At 45.5% G+C, this 19,881-nt stretch overlaps 1 protein-coding gene across 1 annotated transcript in view; it reads left to right on the plus strand.

Moving 5' to 3' along the window:
• Nceh1 (neutral cholesterol ester hydrolase 1) overlaps nt 1-18,448 on the plus strand; it is a 69,357-nt gene extending 50,909 nt beyond the window's left edge. Inside the window, exons 4-5 of the mRNA XM_052730206.1 lie at nt 13,236-13,407; nt 14,715-18,448. Coding sequence (XP_052586166.1) covers nt 13,236-13,407; nt 14,715-15,332 — 790 coding nt within the window. The 3' untranslated portion in view covers nt 15,333-18,448. The remainder of the gene's footprint in view (nt 1-13,235; nt 13,408-14,714) is intronic.
• Nucleotides 18,449-19,881: the final 1,433 nt, after the last annotated feature.

Genomic DNA, 19,881 nt, shown 5'->3' on the forward strand with positions numbered 1-19,881 from the left:
GGCACCTTCCAACTGAGCTGTATTCCCAGGCGTCTTTTTATGTAGTTTTACAAACTTTTGGAAAAGAGGTTAACTAGAACTAGCCACCTGTAAGTTTGATAGTAACTTTTGAAAACTAAAAACAGTTGGGATTTTAAAGAGAATCTTGTTTACAACCAGCACTGTTTTCTTTGAGTAAGGTTCTGTACCTAGCACTGTGCTCCACAAATCTTAGCCGTGTAGACCTTGTGGTAGAATCGTCTCTGCTGACTCTTTTATAAGCTGTTTTCTTGAGCAACTATGAAGTACCTGAGTAGTTGGACAGCTGTTGCCATGGTAACGACATGTCGCATCTCTGTCTCACGCCAGCATTTTCTCAATGCGTCCAGTCCCTTATCTCCTCACTTAATCTTCCTTCAGGTTGCCCCTTCCTCGACAGCCCCGTGGAAAACTCCAGCCACTGTCCTCTGCTTTATTACGTCTCTGAAGCCATCTTCCATGTGTGCAATAGGAATTAATGCATGATGTTCACTGTGGAATCAGTTGTGCTCAAAAACATCCCAGCATAAACAGGGAATTCAGTTATTGGCTGTATGATGGGTGCATGAAGAGTCTAAATTTCTAAATTCTCATATAAATCATGCAGGGAAATATGGCATGGTGGTTTATTATGTAATCCTAGCATTTGGCTAGAGACAGGACAGTTGCTATGAGTTCAAGGCTATGTAATCATTTCTAGGCCAATCTGGGCTGTACAGTAAGGCCCTTTGTCTTAAAAAAAAAACGGGGTTGGGAAGCTGGCCCAGCAGATAGTGTTTTCTGTGCAAGCATGAGGACCTGTTTCATATCCCCGGCACCCACAACAACAACAGCAAAACCAAACGAAAAGCCCAGGGGTGGTAGTGCGTGCTAAAATTCCAGCGCTAAGGAGGAGACAGGAGGCTCGCTAGTAAGCCAGGCTAGCTGGATTGCTGAGCTCCAGGTTCACTGAGAGACCTTGTCTTAAAAAAAAAAAAAAAAATAGAGAACAATAGAGAAAACAGCCAGTGTTAACTCTGGCCTCCTCATACCATCCACATTCACAGGAGCATGAACCAGCGCACACGTATAACACACACACACACACACACACACACACACACACACACACACACACAGGAGGGAAACTGAATCATCTCCTGAGGTCAGATGTCTAAGTAGACACATAGGCCGTGTGGGGTGCTGACTCCAGATGTGAAGCTGTAGAGGACCCATGCCTTACTGATTACCAAGGCAGGACTGGAGGAAGTTGCCAAATGACCAGACAGTGAAGACACCATCTCTTATGTGACCTGGGCTCATCCGATTCTCCCTTCCCCCTGCCATCTTCCCAGTGATGGCTCACCTCTCTCTTGCCCACTGCAGACCTGAGTCTGTATGAAGAGCTGCTCTCCTGAGGCACCAGGCAGCTCCACCCTGTGAACAGAAGCCTGGGGCCACACAGTGGAGGTGAGGAGGCTGCCACCTCAGATTAGCTGCAGTTGCTTTGTACATCTCTGAGGCTTTTCTGAACCTGCAGCCAGGCCTTCCAGATCCCTAAGGACTCCTGGTGAAGTTCAACAATGCAGGAATCATCCAATAAACCGTGTCTTCAGGCCTGGGCCACTGGCCAGGGGCTAGAAGAACACTGAAGGAGCCAGGTCCTTAGAGCCAGGCCCTAGGATGTGGTATTGAAGAAGCCTAAGGGGCCCTTCAGTAGTTTCGGCTACCTAGACTTACTCAAAGGCCTAAAGAAGGAAGGAAGGAAGGAAGGAAGTCGGGCTTGCTTCACTTGGCACCGTGAGGATCTTGTTCACTGCAGAATCTTCTCACTTGCCCTCAGGACTTCAATATCAACAATGGGCAGCATGCCCTAAGCTCTTCCTCCATGCCCTTCTCTGCCTCAAAGCCTCTTGACTCCAGTGACATGGGCGTTACTTTTGAGTCTAGGCTTATCGTAGAACACAGAAGGGTATAAGATAAGACGTAGTCAAGATTAACTTTAGAAAGTTAAACCTGAGACACAATTGCTTTCTTCTTACTTTCCCATTGTACACTGAGTCCACGTAAAGGGCATCCAGACGTTCATCCGTGTGGTTGGGGGCGACGATGACACAGAGCAGGGGCACCTTCTGGAAACTCACTAAAGCTCATAAGCAGAATGGGTTAGGAATCCTTCTGGGAGCAGAAAACAAGAGCCCTTCCCCTGGGTTCCAGCACCCTGTGTAAGGTTAGGTGTGAACACGAAGTAGATTCATGCTAACACAGGATAAGGACCACACAGACCTGTCTAGGGACCAGTTTACAACTGGAATAAAAGGGCTTCTGATGTTCTGGTAGGTCTGCCCAACCTGTGGCCCTTGGGTTACATGTGCCCCGGGATAGTTAGGAATATAGTCCATTATATTTATAGGTGACGGCATCACGTCACAGCTCCTCCTCCATCATGTTGGACACCTCCTCCTAAAGCTCTGAGCAAGCCTGCAGGAGTAATGCCATAGTCATGTGACAAAAGGTCAGCTTACACCTGGACTCCGAGCACACTTACTGTAGACAGAAATAGTGAGAGAAGGTGGTGAGGGCCAGGCTAGCCACAGAAAGCCTGGTATCTTGGACTTTAGTGGAACGATGGCCAGCATCATGTGACCCTTGTGTTCTACCCGAAGAGAATGTCCAGAAGTCTGACAGAAGCTCATTCCTTTCCTTTTCCTTTTAGTCCATGAATATTGGTTTAACATCTCTCTTAGGCCAATTGCAATGTTAAGTCCTGGTGCTAGAGCAGGGTAAGAGTTAACGCCACATCACAGTCTGAAAAAGAAACCTTGACCCAATAATTTAAGTGTGATGAGTGGTGAGAAGCAGGTAGTGAGCAGTGACTGAGGCACCTGGGGGCAAGACTGTATACTGTTTGAAGGGTCAGAAAAGGCACCTTTAAGAAAGTGATATATGATGCTGCACCTTTAATTCCAGCACTTGGGAGGCAGAGGCAGGCAGATCTCTGTCAGTTCAAGACCAGCCTGGTCTACAGATTGAGTTCCAGGACAGGCTCCAAAGCTACACAGAGATACCCTGTCTCAAAAAAATAAAAAAGAAAAAAGAAGAAAGTGATATTTGGGGCTGGTGGTGTAGCTCAGCGCAGCTTGCATGGAGCCTGGCTCTGTTCCCCATGGTGGTGCATACCTGTGATCCCAGCACTGGAGGGTTGGAAGCAGAAGGATCAGAAGTTCATTCTTGTCTACACAGTGTGTCTGAGGTCAGCCTAGGTTATATAAGACCCTGGCTTCAAGAAACCAAAGAACAAAACAAACAAACTTTAAAAAAAGTGATGCCAGAACAGAGCCCCTTAAGGAAAAATGGGACTTGGCTAGACAAAAAGCCATGGCTTTGCCATGGCTATGGAGGTCCACAGTGACGGGATGAGAGGGCTTTTTCAGAGAGGGTGAGAGAAAGAATGTTAGGGACCCTGGTCCCACCAGGGGAAAGAAGAATGAGGGTGGAGGATCCTGTGAGTCTCCAGCAACGTGCTGGATGCTGGGTTCTCCCAGAGCCTCCGGTTCCCTGGCACAGAGACGCGCAGCAGCTGGCCCTTATCTTCACCGTCAGTCCCAGGGCTGGGGAGTGGAATCATGGCTTTGCTTCCTGTGGACTGTGGTTTGGTGAAGAGTGTGCCTCTGGAAGCTGGTAGGCAAGGACTGGGGCAGCCTGGAAATGGAACCACCTTGTGTGATATAAGCACCAAAGGTTGGGATTCCTACAAATACGTTGCCTGTACTGGTCAGCAGGGGCAGGGGACCTGCCTGATGGCTGACTTACATAAAGGCCTTTAATTTTAAAAAGTGAGTAAAGCCAGGACCTATTTCTTATTGCCTTCTGTGGCACTTTGCAGTTCTCACATATCAATTGTACATTATGTATCTGGTAAATGAAAAGGTGTCTTATATCTGATTTGCATGGTTGTATTCTTATTTATAAAACCCAGGACCATCTGATATTACATTAATAAAGTAGGATATTTTCAACACACTGCCTTTTAACCTCTGTTTTGTTTAGTCAAACATAATACGAAGACCATAAGGTATAAGGGACAAGAGAGATTCATACCTTTCTTTTAAAGAAGCAGTATGAGAAAATTTCGTTAGTCGGTGTTCTCTACAGGAACAGGTGGATAGAATGGATATGTACGTATGTACATATGTATGTGTATAAGTGTATATGTAAAGAGGATTTATTAGAGTGGCTTATAGGCTGTGATTTGGGTAGGCCAATAGTGGCCGTCTCAAACAAAGTTAGCCATCACAATAATAAAGAATAGTGTAATGGCTATTCTTGGTTGTCAATCCACATAGGATGTTGGATAAATTAAATTCTACAAGGGATTTATAATGCCATCCTTTTTTGATGTGGAAAACTTTCAAGTTTTTGCTTATAATTAAATTTTTTGTACATTTATGCACTGTTTTACAAAGCGGCCTTAAACCACATCACATTCCACCTGATGTCAGGTGAGGAACTTGAAACTTGGCAGAGCTGTAGGTTCCTGTTGCAAATGTGGTCACACAAGATGCTGATGGTCACCAGGGTAAAAGCCCTGAAGACGTCAGGCCCTTGTTTTTACTGTCATAAAGTTTTGGGCTCCAGACTTCCAAAGGCACAGTGCTTTGATGGGCCAACGTATGGTGCCTATGTGCTTAAGTAGTTTTAGGTATACATGACCTGAAAACCACATGGTAACCTCTGTAGTGATATACTGTGGACTTTAATAAACTTGCCTGAGGATCAGAGGACAGAGCCAGCCACTAGATTAGACATAGAGGTCAGGCAGTTGTGGCACACACTTTAATCCCAGCACTTGAGATCTCATGCCTTTGCTTGGGAAGCACACACACCTTTAATCCAAGGAAGTAATATGGCAGGGCAGAGAATGGTATATAAGGCGTGAGGAAACAGGAACTCACTCTTTAGACTGAGGATTTCATGGAGGTAAGAACTAGTGGCTGCTGCTCTGCTTCTCTGATCTTTCAGCTTTTACCCTGATATCTGGCTCTGAGTTTTTTATTAAAAGACCATCTAAATTCAGACAACAACCTTACTCTTACATATTCCTTCTTTGTTCTCTTCCTCGTGGAAGCCATGGAGGGATAGAATGCTCTATGTGTGAGGCCCCCAATCCCACCCCCTCCACACACACACACACACACAAAACAACAGCACAGATGGGAAGCTCAGCTCCACACATGCCCACTCAGCCACGTCTGCCCCGGCCAGCTCAGACAGCATCACAAACTTTAATTCTACAGAGAGAAGACCCTGTGGGTGTTTCTAGAAAAGAGCTTGATTGGTTTTCTTTGCTGGAGCTAAGTAACAAACCACTCTTTTCAAACATTAATTAGTGTATGTTGTTTCTGATCACTTCTTAAATCAAAATCCAAAGGGGAAAGAATGCCCAGACCTTCGTCTTACACATTCGATCCTTTAGAATTTTAGGTGGGAGGGAGTGGTTCAGAGGGATAGCTCATTTGGTTAAGTGTTTCTTTTGCAAGAATGAAGGCCTAAGTTCCATCCCCAGAACACACTTAAACATGAAAAAAGCCAAATGTGTTGTTGTTGGTGCAAATTTCTAATTCCTGTACAAGGGAGGTGGAGAAAATAGACACCCCCCCACCCCACCCCCACCCCCCCCACCCCCGCTCACTGGCCTGCCAGCCTCGGCTACTGGGTGAGAACCAGGCCAGTGAGAAGCTGTCTCAAAAGTAAAGTGGGTGGCATCTTGAGGAATGCCAGCCAAGATTGACCCTCGCCTCTACATACGTATGCACACACATACTTGTCCAGGACACACATGTACACACACACACAGCTCTGTGATGCATCCGTAGTCAACCTATGCCTGGCCCCATTGCTTCACACTGAGCCTGTGGCTCCCTCTTCAGCCTCTGGAACCACACCAAGAGAGGCAGCTAGAAGCACACGGTTTCCTGGATTGCCTGGCTCCTTTAGTACTGAGTGGCTGATACTCAGTGGCTGAGTATCTTGGTTAAGGGTAAGGGCAGGGGAAGGCAGTTGAGATAAGCACCTGGAACTGGAGTCTCTCCACCTTTACAGATATGTCTCATGAAGACATTTCCTTCTCCCTGCCTTTGGGACCAAACTTAAGACCTGATGCATTCGAGGCAAGTGTTCCACCACTGAGCCCCCCGGGAGCCCTGTGACGTCTTAAGCCGGGACCAGCACTTTGGGAGGTTCACGGTGTTTGAAGACTTCACTTCTGGGCCCTGGCATTCGATCTCTAAGATTTTGGTGGAGCTTCCAATATCTACCTAATCTTTTGAACCCCCAACCCTGTGTGTATTTGTGTGTTTGAGGGTGCATGTGCACATGGATATAGAAGTCAAAGGACAACCTCAGTGCCCTTCCTCAGGAGCTGTCCTCTTTCTCCTGAGAACAGGTCTGTCACTGGCCTAGAACTCACCAAGTAGGCTACGCTGGCTGGCTGGCCAGGAAGCCCAAGGAATCTACCAGTCTCTGCCCTTCCTACACTTGGATTAGAGGCACACCACCATGCCTGGCTTGTTATGTGGGTTCTGAGGATCAAAATCAGGGCCGCCTCGTGCATTCACAGCAAGTGCTTTTCCCACTGAGCTCTCTGCCTTCCCCCACCTTTGTGAGACAGGATCACATCCTGTAGCCAAGGTTGGCCTGTAGCTCACCATCTAGACGAAGCTGGCCTCGTCCCCACGGCAGTCTTCCTGTCTCAGCCACCAAAGTGCTGGGCTCACAGATAGGAGCCTCCACACCTGCGTTATTGAATGCTGTGCTTATCCAGGCAGTGAAGCCTTTGCTCTAATCTCCACCCCGCCTCCTGCCCCCCTTGCTAAAGGATTGGTGGTCAGGGTAGTGCGAATGCTTCTTGTTCTCGAGGCAAATGCTGAAAGCAGAAACAGCACGTTTCTGTCTCCGACGTTCATACATGAACCATACTTGAAGAAGGAGAGGGTGAACAGCTGCTGATCCTCAGTCCTGCTGGCTCACCTTTTCCTCCTCCTCCTGCCTCTTTTTTTTTTTTTTTTTTAAAGCAGGCTTTCATGTAGCCAAAGCTGGCTTTGAACTTGCGATGTACTTAAGGATGATCTTGTCTTTTGATGCCCCTGCCCTGACTTCCTGAGTTGCTGGGTTTATAGGCATGTCCCACCATGCCTGGGTTTATGCGGTGCTGGGGATGGAACCCTCGGCTTCCTGTATAGTGGTAGAGTGGCAAACACTCTACCAACCAAGTTCTGTCCCAGACTCCACTGTATGTTCCTTTAATAAAAAAGAACTTTGTTAAAGGAATACATAGATTGTTCCTCTGGGGTCGTCTCTATCCAGTGGAGGGCATAAGCTGGATGTAATTATTTAATTTATTTTGGATTCCCCCTACTGAAGATATAGGTTCTCCAGACTTGGAGGGTGATAAGCCTTTTAAGGTTCCCAAGATGAAGCTACTGAATTTTTCTTGGGAGAGGGGAACGTTCGGGGCGGGGTAGCTGGAAAGGCTGTGAGCCCTCTCTCTGTTGACTGAGTCAAGAGGAAGATGATTTCATCCTCCCCTATCACACAACCTTTCACCTACCTGGAACGACCTGAGGCAAACATTGTGTCCTGCAGACAGCTGGACGCAAGGCTTCCAGCTTAGGCTTTTCTGAGGACAGTGCTGTTCCGGCCTCGTTGGCCACTAGTGATAGTCCAGATTATCAGTCTGTCGGCATTGCCTCCTCTCCTGGTGTCTGTAATAAACATCAAAGTACGTGATGGGTCTGGAGGCGGAGTGCCGGCAGCCCATGAACTTCTAGTTTCCAAATTAGCGCCACTTAGACCATGTCTGTAATTCTGGCACTCAGGCAGGAGGATTGGGCAGTCCAGGTCATCCTCAGCTGCATAGGTTGAAGCCGGTCTGGCCTACATGAGACATTGCCTCAGCAAAACAAACAAAGCATGAGCTCACAGGGCCAGTGCTGCGGAGAACTCTGTGACATATCATTCTGAATCCTTCTCTTCTCGAGAAATTTGAGGTGTCTGGGTTACAGTTTGTTGTCAGACCTTGACTCCAAGAAAGGAGAGGGACTCAGAAAATTATTGAAAGAAATGGTATTTAAAATGAAAGGCAGGGTACTTTTGATGGGAGAATGGGGGGGGGGGACGCTCTTGGGGATGGAGAGGGGACCTGCTGTGGAAACAGGAAGCGGCCTGAGAATGGGGGAGCATGTGATTGGGGTTCTGGTGTTTCTGGCCTGGTGCAACACTGGGATTTCTTGGGGATTTATCTCCAAGATAGATGCAGGGTTTCTGCCCACAGCAATGAAATTGGAATTTGGGGGCAGGGCTCACACCTCAGTGTTTTTAAAAAATAGAATTAGGTGAAGTGCAGGCAGAATTTAGAAGGAAAGTGTGTGTGTGTGTGTGTGTGTGTGTGTGTGTGTGTGTGTGTGTGTGTGTGATGTATTTATCATGTTTGGGCTTTTGTTTGTTTGTGTTTTGAGACACTGTCCTCATATATAGCTCTGGCTGACCTGTACTCGTTACGGAGCTCGGCTGGTTTTGGCATTCCTCCTCCCGAGTCTCCTTGGTACTGGAATTACATATGTGTGCAGATAACCACAGTGCTGGGGTTACATGTGTGCAGAGTACCACATCTGGTGAGGAAGATAATAGGTTTTATTGGGTAAGGATTTTTGTTTGTTTATGACATGCAGCTCATGTTCGTAGCTAAGGGTGACCTTGAATTTCTGATCTTCTTGCCTCTATAGCCTGAGTGCTAAGATCACAGGTGTGTGCCCCTCTCCTGACAAGGAAAAGAATATTGTTAATGGGTAGTAATTTTGTACTGGAAATATTGCTAATCCACCAAAATCATGACAAATGTTCTGAGATACCAAAAACCTAGTTTGAGGATTTACTGCTTAAATGGGGTAATATGAAGTTTCAATGCTGTGTCCCTGGAAGACTGCAGATGTATTTTAGAATGGGGTGTATTACTCAGTAATACACGCTCAAACACACACACACACACACACACACACACACACACACACACACACACACACAGAGGCATGCACGCCCATAATCTCAGTAAAATCAGGAGTTCCCAGTCAGTCTTAGCAAATTTAATACCAGTTTGTCTGGGTTACATGAAACCTTGTCTCCAAAAGGGGGAGGGTGCAGAGAGGGGGGAGAACTAGCCAATAACATATGTAAATGTGTAACCAAATGTAGAGTGCGGGGAGAGTAAAATATGTAGAAAAGAGAGTAAGAAAGGATAAATATAAGAGGTGAAGAAGCACCGAGTGCGGGTGATGGACAGGAGTCATAAAGAGGGTATAAAGGCTAATTATTTTCCTAGTTGTAACTGTCATGGACTTTTTTTTTTCATTTTGGTGGTAGGTAAGTGCATAAAAGTATACTTAATACTGAAAGTGTAAATTAAATGTGAATTCAGAAAGGCTAGATGTCTGGACTTCTGGTCTGGTTAATTTCAGTGTAATGGTGTGTGTATTGACTGTGTTAATTCCGGGCCTTTTATCTATAATGTAAAACTACTTTTCTGGTACTTTCCAGGGACATAATTGGGAGCTTGAGCTGCAGGCAGCAGGCACTTCTCTCCCTCCATCCTTCCCTACCTCTCTTGGGTCTCCCACATATACCACTGAGCTGTATAGCCAGGCTTTTATTCTATTTTATATCTTGAGATAGGATCTTCCGCAATTACCCAAGTTGGCTTTGAACTCACTCTTGGGACTCACTCCAGTCCCAAGTAGGTGGTGTTATTAGTCTGCCACTAGGCCAGGCTGTCTCCTTTCTTTAGATAAACTACCCATGAGTTTCCTCCTGGTTCTGTAAGTTTTCCATGTCTATAAATGCATTCTCAACTTTGTTTAATTTCTCAGGTAAATTTTAGCTACTTGGAACTGACCAAAGTAACACTGCTTTCAGTATATTCTTTCTCTGGTCTATAAAAGTAGTATCTTTTCTTACTGGGTAAAACTAATGGATGCTTTCAGCTTGAGCAACGATGCCCAGGCATGATGGTCCACACTTGATCCCAGTGCTTGGGGGGCAGAGATAGATAGGCAGTGATCTCTGTGAGTTCCAGGCCACCCAGAGCTACACAGTGAGCCCTTGTCTTTAAGAAAAAGATTCACAGAGATCAAATGAGAGGCTAGAGTATGGACTTGTGTGGGGACAGGGGACTGGTGATTTAGTCCCACACATGCTAGGTGACTGCTCTTCCACTGAAAGGGGGTTTTAATAAGTTGCCCAGTCTGGTCTTGGTCACTTTATAGCCCATTCTTGATCTTTCAGTCTTCCTCCCCTGGCCTCTGGTAGTAGGATCACAGGCCAGTACCACCGGGCTGTACTAGACTATGGATCTTCAATGGTGCCATAGATGTTAGCTTGATGATCTGCTTGTTTTCAGGATTGCTTGCCATGTTAGCTCAGCAAGTTATTAACTGACAGGATTAATCAATAGGCACCAGTTTTCCCAGATTGTATTTCTTGCCATCCAAAGACTCTGAGACTCTTATAAAACAGTGCTGGAAACTCAGCTAATGCATGTGTATATCTGGTGTGTGCTGACCTCCTGTGCAACTAGCAATACTGTTTATCATGATACAGTGACCGTGCAGACTGGTCTTATGTCAGCCCGACAAAGTACAGTCATCTGAAAGGAGGGAACCTTAGTTGAGAAATGCCTCCTTAAGACGCAACTGGAAGGCATTTTCTTAATTAGTGATCGATGGGGGAGGACCCAGCCCATTGAGGGGTGCCATCCCTGGGCTGGTGGTCCTGGGTTCTATAAAAAAGCAGACTGAACAAGCCATGTGGAGCAAGCCAGTAAGCAGCTCCCCTCCATGGCCTCTGCATCAGCTCCTGCCTCCAGGGTCCTGCCCTGATTGAGTAAACACTTTCCTCCCCAACTTGCTTGTTGATCATGGTGTTTTGTCACTGCAACAGATAGAAACCCTAACTAACTAAGATGGCTATGGAATGGAATAAAAACCCACCACATTATTTTCATGTCTTGACTCCCGAAGTGCATCTCTTTTTTGTTTTTTGGTTTTTGTTTTTCAAATCAGAAATTACATGGAAGAGCAGGGATAAATACAACCTTGAGAGATGTCGCCACCTAGTGGAATAAGTGGTGTAACCCCACTCATGTCCGTGGAGGAGCAGTGCATGTTAGTAGGACTGTATTCCCAGGCCTTGTTTCTATTTTTATTTCATGACAAGGTCTCCCCGAGTCTCCCAGGCTGGACTTGAACTCTCCGTGGGATTCTGCTTCAGCCTCCTCAGTGGTTGAGATCACAATGTGCCCAGCCCAAGGCACTGCTTGAGTGGCCCCGGAAGCAAGTGGAATTACAGTCAAACGTCCCAGTTAAGGCTCAGAGGATAAGGAGAATCAGCACAGGAGGGGCTGGAGACTGACAGGTGTGAAGACTGAACTGTAGATACACACGGTATCGATGTTGCGCGTGGCCCTTGTCAAGATCAGGGTCCTGACACGTTTTACAGAATAAGACGAAGAACAGCTCTGCCCTTGCAAAGTGTGCCCTTGGAGGAGCACCAGAAATGTCCCAGAGGGTCCGGATGATGCTCTGTGCTAACAAAGCTTTCCTTTTCCGGTTAAAAATGACATTTTACCAGTGTTCCAGCAAGTACATGCGTTCCTTGGGTTTAATGGCAGGCTGGCATAGACCTCTTCAGTAAAGACAGACGTATTTATTTATTGTGTTTATCAAAAGAGTTGTGGTAAATGTTAGGCTAGTGATTGGTTAATGCTGTTTAGTTAGTGTTTAACCTGGAGCTGCCATGAGTGGTATGTAGACCTCCATAAATACCCCCCAAATTCATTATGGAGGCACCCTGTCTTAATGAGGAGCAACCGACATTACAACAGGTGGTAAGTTTGATGTCCAAAGCTGTTTTTGTTTTGTTTTGCTTGTTTTTGAGACAGGGTCTTGCTGTGTAACTCAGGCTGGCCTCAACCTGTAGGGGCCACAGAGGTCCTTGTGTTTACAGACAGGTACTAGGAGAACCGGGAATGTTAGACACACAGGGCTGTCTCTTCAAAGGAGATACATAACCTGATTTCCTCCCAAAAGGCTGAGAATGAATGTAGTTCCTAGCCTGGTGAGCTTTGTTCAATCTGTATGACTGAGACCACACCACGTCCTCTTCCAGGCCCTTAACGTGTTGCCCGAAGTCAATCTATAGACCCCATCTTCATGGAAGAGGTCACATGTGCTTTAAGTAGTTACACAGTTTCAATACAGTCATCCCTTAAGCTTTATTGTGCACATGGTATTGAGTTAATTATCACCAGGAAGCTTTTTTCCAAATTGTGCTGTACTTAAATATGCCTAAAATAAGCTGCTCTTGGAGTTTGAACCAGCAACAGCTACTGAGTCGTGTTGAATGAGACTTCCTTCTTGCCTCACACAGTTCGACACTCTGCTGACCTTTGTGGTCACAGAGACACCACACCACACACACACACACACACACACACACACACACACACACACACACACACACACCCGCGCCCCGCCCCCCCCCCCCCCCCCCATCAAACTCCCAATCCTCCTGCATCAGCCTCCCTGGATTCCAGGTGTCTACCCACCATGGCAGGCGCCCTAGTGTATGCTGCTGCTGTGATAAAACATGACTAAAAACAACATGGGGGCAGGTTATCTGGCTCACACATCCTGGTTCCAGTCAGGGTGGAGACCTGGGGAGGAAATGAAGCAGAAGCCACAGACCATGCTGCTTAGGGTCTTGCTCTCTCTGGATAGTGCTCAGCTTGCTCTCCTAACAACTGCCCAGGGTGGCAACACCCACAGTGTGCTGGACCTTCTCACATACGTCAACAAGCATGAAAATCCCCACAGATGTGGAGGCGCTCACAGGCCAATCTGATGGAGGCAATCCCCAATTGAGACTCCCTCAGATAACTCGGCTGTGCCAAGTTAACAGCTGAATCTAACCAGGAGCGGCCAGCTTGAGCATATTTTAAGGACTCTTGTTAGTACCAGGCTGCTAACTCCACCTGCTTTATGAGAAAATAAATGATTTTTTTTATTTTATATTTATTTTGCTTTCTTGTCTATTTCTGGATTTTGAAAATTCCATTTTTCTCTGTAAATGTTGAGTGACCTTCAAAGCGTGGCTACATCCCAAAATGCACACTGCTTTTGTCTTCTCAGATACAGGCTCGTTCCACAGGTCTACTTTCCTGAGCAAATTTACGACGTCATCCGTGCCACAAGATACTTCCTGCAGCCAGAAGTCTTAGACAAGTACAAGGTGGACCCTGGGAGAGTCGGTGTCTCTGGAGACAGCGCTGGCGGGAACTTGGCGGCCGCCCTTGGACAGCAGGTAACAGCCCTGCCTCGGGGTGCTGGCGGGAACTTGGCGGCCGCGCTTGGACAGCAGGTAACAGCCCTGCCTCGGGGCGCTGGTGACCCACCGCAGGGCGAGGGAGGGGTGAGCGTGCCTGTTGGCGGCTTCCCTTGGACAGCAGGTAACAGCCCTGCCTCGGGGCGCTGCTGGTGACCCACCGCAGGGTGAGGGAGGGGTGAGTGTGCCTGTTGACTCTCGCTGCTCACCATGTGGCTAGCGCCCTCATGTGACTGCCCTGGGAGATTTCTCACAAGGCTTTTGGAAGTGGGCACTGAGGAGTGTCTCTGATTGGGCTCGTGAAGATGCGTGGACATGAAATAGCCCTACCTACCTGCTACTGTGTGACTTGCAAAATGGATATTTTGGCTTAAATTTCAGTTCCTATGGTTATTTTCTTAGAGTTTTAAGAGAAATTAAAATGCTAATGTTTTCCAAAGTTTTATGTATTATTATTATTGTTTGGTTTTTTTTTCTTTTTTGAGATAGAGTATGATTTTAGTTATACTGGTTAGTCTCAAATTTTCTATGTAATTTAGGATGTCTTTCTGCCTCTACCTCCCAAGTGTTGAGATTACAGGCCTGTACCACCACTCCCGACCACGTGCACACAGTTCTCACGTGCATCTTACCGACCACGTGCACACAGTTCTCACGTGCATCTTACCGACCACGTGCACACAGTTCTCACGTGCATCTTACCGACCAGGTGCACACAGTTCTCATGTGGAGAGTCGCAGGCGAGCTGAGGTTGCTGGGATGGGAAGTCGGATGCATCCCTTCCACTTCAAGCTCGCTCACTCGGGCATGTGCTCCGTGCTTGCCTGTATGAACTCACTGTTCCAGCATGGAGACCGGCAGCTCGTCACCGAGCACCTGGAGTCCTGGAGTCCTGCTGTCCCTGCGTCACTGTCTGTCCTTCTCTGAAAGAGGAGGACTTGTGTTTCTTCCCCTAATCCACTTGTCATCTTGTAGGGAGTAAGAAGTTAAGTAAGGCTCACAGTTCACTCATACATATACGCACCAAGGCATAGAGGTACCAGAAGATAGACAGACACAAGTAGGGGGGTTAGAGGCCTCAGGGGCCACGTAACAGGGAATTCATTCTGAACTATGAGTCACAAGCAGTATACCTTCCTTAGGGATTGTCCAGCGGTTTGGCAGGGCATGGTGATGTGGAATGCTTTATTTAATTCTAAAAGAACCCACTCATTTATTTAAAACACTCTATAAACTGCTTTCTATAAAAGGATCTATGCAAATGAAATTTTTTTTTTCTATTCTAGTTTACATATGTGGCCAACCTAAAAAATAAGCTCAAACTGCAGGCTTTAATCTACCCAGTCCTCCAGGCTTTGGATTTCAACACACCCTCTTACCAGCAGAACATGAACACTCCAATCCTGCCGCGCCATGTCATGGTGAAGTACTGGCTGGACTACTTCAAAGGCAACTATGACTTTGTGCAGGGGATGATTGTGAACAATCACACTTCGCTGGATGTGGAAGGGGCCGCAGCCCTCAGGGCCCGTCTCAACTGGACGTCCCTGTTACCCTCATCCATCAAAAAGAGCTACAAGCCTGTCATGCAGACCACAGGTGACGCCAGGATCGTCCAGGAGATCCCTCAACTGCTGGATGCTGCTTCTTCCCCGCTCATCGCAGAGCAGGAAGTGCTTCAGGCGCTCCCCAAGACCTACATCCTCACCTGCGAGCATGACGTCCTGCGGGATGACGGCATCATGTATGCCAAGCGCTTGGAGAGTGCGGGCGTGAATGTGACCTTGGACCACTTTGAGGATGGCTTTCATGGGTGTATGATTTTCACAAGCTGGCCGACCAACTTCTCCGTGGGAATCCGGACTAGGAATAGTTACATCAAATGGCTGGATGAGAACCTGTGACAGAGTGGACTCCACACGTGCACGAAGCTCTTGACCGCCTCCGTTTGCTTTGGAAAGACCCGCTCTTTTCAATCATCCGAGCCTTTCTCCTGTTTCTCATGAATATTGGAATCTGTACCCTGCAGACCTGATAATCTACATTTTGAAAGTGATTCTAACTGACTAGTTTAAAAACATCTGAACTTGGTGCCCCCAGTGGGCCATTTCCTCTGTTCTTTCTTGTAGCCCACGTGGTATGAATGGTCACAATTTGAGGAGCTAGAAGTAGCCCTAGGTCCGGCCTCTATTGTATTCTTTCCACAAGAAGTCTTTCCAGCAGTGGGTGAGGTAGTAACTTCTGAGGAACTGAAAAACGTGGGCTTTTCTTCAGTTCCCTCACTTGACTTGGCATGCAGAGCAGGGTCTAGGGGACACTCTGAGGCCAGCACCGGGGACTGCATGTCCTCTGCCTCCAACAGTGGTTGTGTTTACTGTGGGAATTTTGACAGGATTTCTAGCAAAACAGACTTCTTCTCAAAAGCTTTTCTTCCCTAAGAGTGTTGATTTTATGAGCAAGATGCTGTAAATAAGGGTGGGCTAAAAGAAGACTTGAAAGTTACTTTCTACTCCTATTCTAAGAAAATGAGAGGCTGCATGTTCTAATATTTCCCTGGGAACATCTTTTGTAAACAAACTTATTTAAATGTAGAGTAAGTTTCATACTATGAAATAAGTAAAGATAGAAAAATGAAACAGCCTATTGTTACTTAGGAATACTCCTGGCATAAATTACTAAGACTGGTGTGTATATATTTGGGATAGTGAGGAAATAAATTATGCTTAATAATACCTTAAAATTATGAGAAGTATCTTTAGAAGGTCTAGTCCATTTTTGGAAGAAGGGCTAGTCCATTCTTGAAAACTCAATTTTTCACTTTTAGCTAAAAATTAGACAATTTTGGTATAGTGTATTGTTTATTTTTTAAGTTATTTAATGTTAATATATATAGCTAAACAGGATTTTTCTGAAAGACATCTATTATAAAAAATTTAAGATAAAAGGTATTTTTTAAAAGAAAACTACCATAGAGTTATATCCACATGTAATTTTGTGAGGAGCTAGACAGTAATAGTAGTAAGGATCAAATACTTCGATATTTATGTGTATATGTAAATTAAAATAATTAGAAACTTTTTACCTAGTATAGACATCCAAGTAATGCTGGCTGACCATCCTAATCCAAAATCTGAACTATCCCAAAATCCAGAATTTTGAGTCTGGTCTGATGGCACAAATGGAAAATTCCAGACCATGGAAGTTTATTTTGTGTATAAAAATGATTAAACCTATTGTGTGAAGTTACCCTCAGGCTATGCAGATAAGGTGTATAAAAAGCACAAATGAATGTCTCAGTGAGATTTGGGTCCCATTCTCAAGATATTTTGTTTTATATATATGCAAATATCCCACAGTCTAAAAAAATTAAAACTCTGGAAACACTCTAGCCCCAAGCTTTTCAGATGAGGGATACCCAACTTGTGATTTAATTGCTTAGATAAGACAGACACACATGCTTCTCTCTGCCCATGATGGTCAAGGGAACCCTCTTGGGAGTCCCTTCAGGTGAAGGGCAGACGCCGCACTGCCCCCTCCTGAGTTTCTGCAGTTAGGTCTAGGAGTTCCAACTGCCCAGCCTTGCCTTCGAAACAGTCTTCACTGCCAGTGTGCACATCTTGGGCAGAGTAAGGGATCCCAGGTTAGATCTAAGTTGAACACCCTGCTTCCTGTCAACCCAGCTTCTGCTCGCAATCCATGTTACAGTTAGGGACTGTACAGAGAACACCCAACCAAGTCATGATCCAGTGCATCATGAAAAGAGAGCCTTTCCACTCCATGAGGAATGGATGTTTCCTGTTTCCAGCAACGAGATCACAAATGGAAACTTCCACACTGACTTCTCAATTATCGTCAAAGCTACTGGCATCTTTATAGTAAAACAAATGTAACAGTGTGTGTGCATTTGTGTGTTCTGTGTGTGTATGAAAAGGTCGTATAGACGACCTTGCTGAATTTGCTCAAGTTACTGTCACTGGTTTCTTTTGTCTAAAATCTGAGAGCAGAGTTGCCTGATCTTTGAGATCACTTCTAACATCAGTCTTTTCTACGGTAATTTTTGATAGGTCATATTCTGAATATGCCAACATACTCATCTCTAAACACTGATTTTACTTACAAAACAGATTTTTAAAAATTGGCTACATAGCATTAATGCCTCCACAGGGTTACTATGGTTTGTATTTAGGATATAAATTGATGCCCATCTTTAACTGAGGTTATGGGGGGAAATCACAGGGTGTTTTTGAAACCTGAGATTTTAGTTATTATTTGAGTGATAGCCATCTTCTCAAGGTGCTGGGCACGGAACCCAGGGCCTTACATGCTTGGCAAGTGCTTTACCCCTGAGCTATTACTGTTTTCTTCTACATCATTTAAAAGTGTGAAATATATTTTGACTTTACCTGTAAGAAAGAGGAAAATGTGATATGTTCACAGAGTTTCTTAAAATGGCATTTCCTACCCAAACTATGAGCCAAATCCTGCAGAAATCACACAATAAGTGTTGGCAGATGTCTGAAGAGCTCTCAAAGATGAAAAGGGAATGAAGGACAAAGGGACCACCCACTGTATCTGATGGACTACCTGGGGTTTTATTCTTACAAGTATGTTGTGCTCCACAAGCTGATCTCTTTTCAGTATAAGATAGCTTGGTTTTGTTCTCCTGTTTTATGAAAAGGTTACACTTTGGAATACTAAGATCTTTGAAATCAGAACATTAACAAATGAAGGAAATCTCGAGGTGCTGCAGAGTGTAATGAAGTACGATTTATCTTGGTGTTTTCATGTTCATTTGTGAGCACTGGAAGACTTGCACAATGATGGTGAATGGAATGTTTTGTGCAAGACCTTTTAACTTTTGACTTTTTGCCAATTTCCCTCTGCAAAGGGGAAGGCAGATTTTATGAAAAGTTTTAGGAACAAATACATTTTATGGACTGAAAATCCATTATGGAACTGGGAAAGTTTATTTATGTTTGGAATCTTGTTTGGAAATAAAACGGGTCCATCTGGAAGCATGCCTCTGTCCCTTGCCCTGCCTATACTTTCTGGTTCTGACTGGAGTCACTGACCCTTTTCTTTGTATCCAGGTCCAGTCCAAACCTTCTGCCCCTAGATTAACTCTAGCTGTCTTTGTGTCACAAACAGGTGGTTCTGTGACCTCCCAGATGATACTAATTTCCTGTATGGATACACTGTATTTTCCCCTGTCCACATGAAACCTGCCGTGGACTGACCCTTGTCTGTCTGTAAAGCCCCTTGTCTGTCCTCAGTGCTGATATTAGAAAAGATGAGTGTGGGTTTGAACCATCTCAGCCAGAGAAGTATCAGTAGTGAAAACAAGTTCTCAAGCTGACTCTGTTATCCCATTTCAGACTTGAATATTATGCTTATTCATACCAGTATTGTCTTAATCACTATTCTATTGCTGTGAAGAGACACCATGTCCATGGCAACTGTTATAAGACAAAATATGTACCTGGGGGCTTGCTTACAGTTTCAGAGCTTAGTGCATTATCATGCCAGGAAGCACCACATTCCACTTCCTATCCACCATAGGCTTGTAGCTATATTATAATGTGAAAATGCATTCAGTCCAACTTCAAGAGTCCCCTAGTGTTTCAGTCTTAAGACTGTTTCAAAGTCCAAAGTCTCTTCTGAGACTCAAGGCAATCTCTTAACTGTAACCCCATAGAAAAGCAAAAGCAAAAAGCAAAGCACATGCTTCCAACATACAGTGGCACAGAATATACATCACATTCCAAAATACTGAACCAAAAAGAGGAAATACTGAACCAAAGCAAGACTCGAAACCAACTGGGCAAACTCCAAACTCTGCAACTCCATGTCAAATGTCAAGCATTCTTCAGATCTCCAATGCCTTTCAGCTATGTTGACTGCAACACACTTCTCTCTCTTCGGCTGGTTTCATACCCTGTTAGCAGCTTGCCTTCCCGGGTAACCCTGGCAACCCAACATCTTGGGGTCTCCAAGGCAATCCATGCTTCACCGTCATAACTTCATGCAATGGCCTCACTAGGCCTCCATGCAGGGACACCCCGACACATAAACTGGCCTCAGCTGCTTTTCTTAGTCACAGAGGAGAATTCCATGACCCCTTCCCTGTATTCGTGACTCTAAAGCCAGAGCCACATGGCTGAAGCTGCCAAGTAAGTACTGCTGCTTGCTGGGGCTGGGACCTGGACCCCTCATTCAGTTACCTTTGTACCAGCATTTTGCTGTCCATGGTTTCTTTCACTACTTAAGCTCTTCTTTAATTCCTTTCACAAGTTGGAGGCTTAGCTGGGTGGGGGTCTTTCTCTGAGGTCACCACTCCCTTTATTGCATTTAGCATCAGGTTTTTCTTTAAACTTTTTGTCTCTTTGTGCCATTACACTCCTTGGTGCTCCTTTTCTCAAACTGCATTTTCTTTTTTTCTTTGTCCAGCTTGCT

Source organism: Peromyscus californicus, unplaced genomic scaffold (assembly GCF_007827085.1).
Source record: "Peromyscus californicus insignis strain IS unplaced genomic scaffold, ASM782708v3 Scaffold_9__1_contigs__length_137607984, whole genome shotgun sequence".
In the NCBI taxonomy this organism is placed as follows: domain Eukaryota; kingdom Metazoa; phylum Chordata; class Mammalia; order Rodentia; family Cricetidae; genus Peromyscus; species Peromyscus californicus.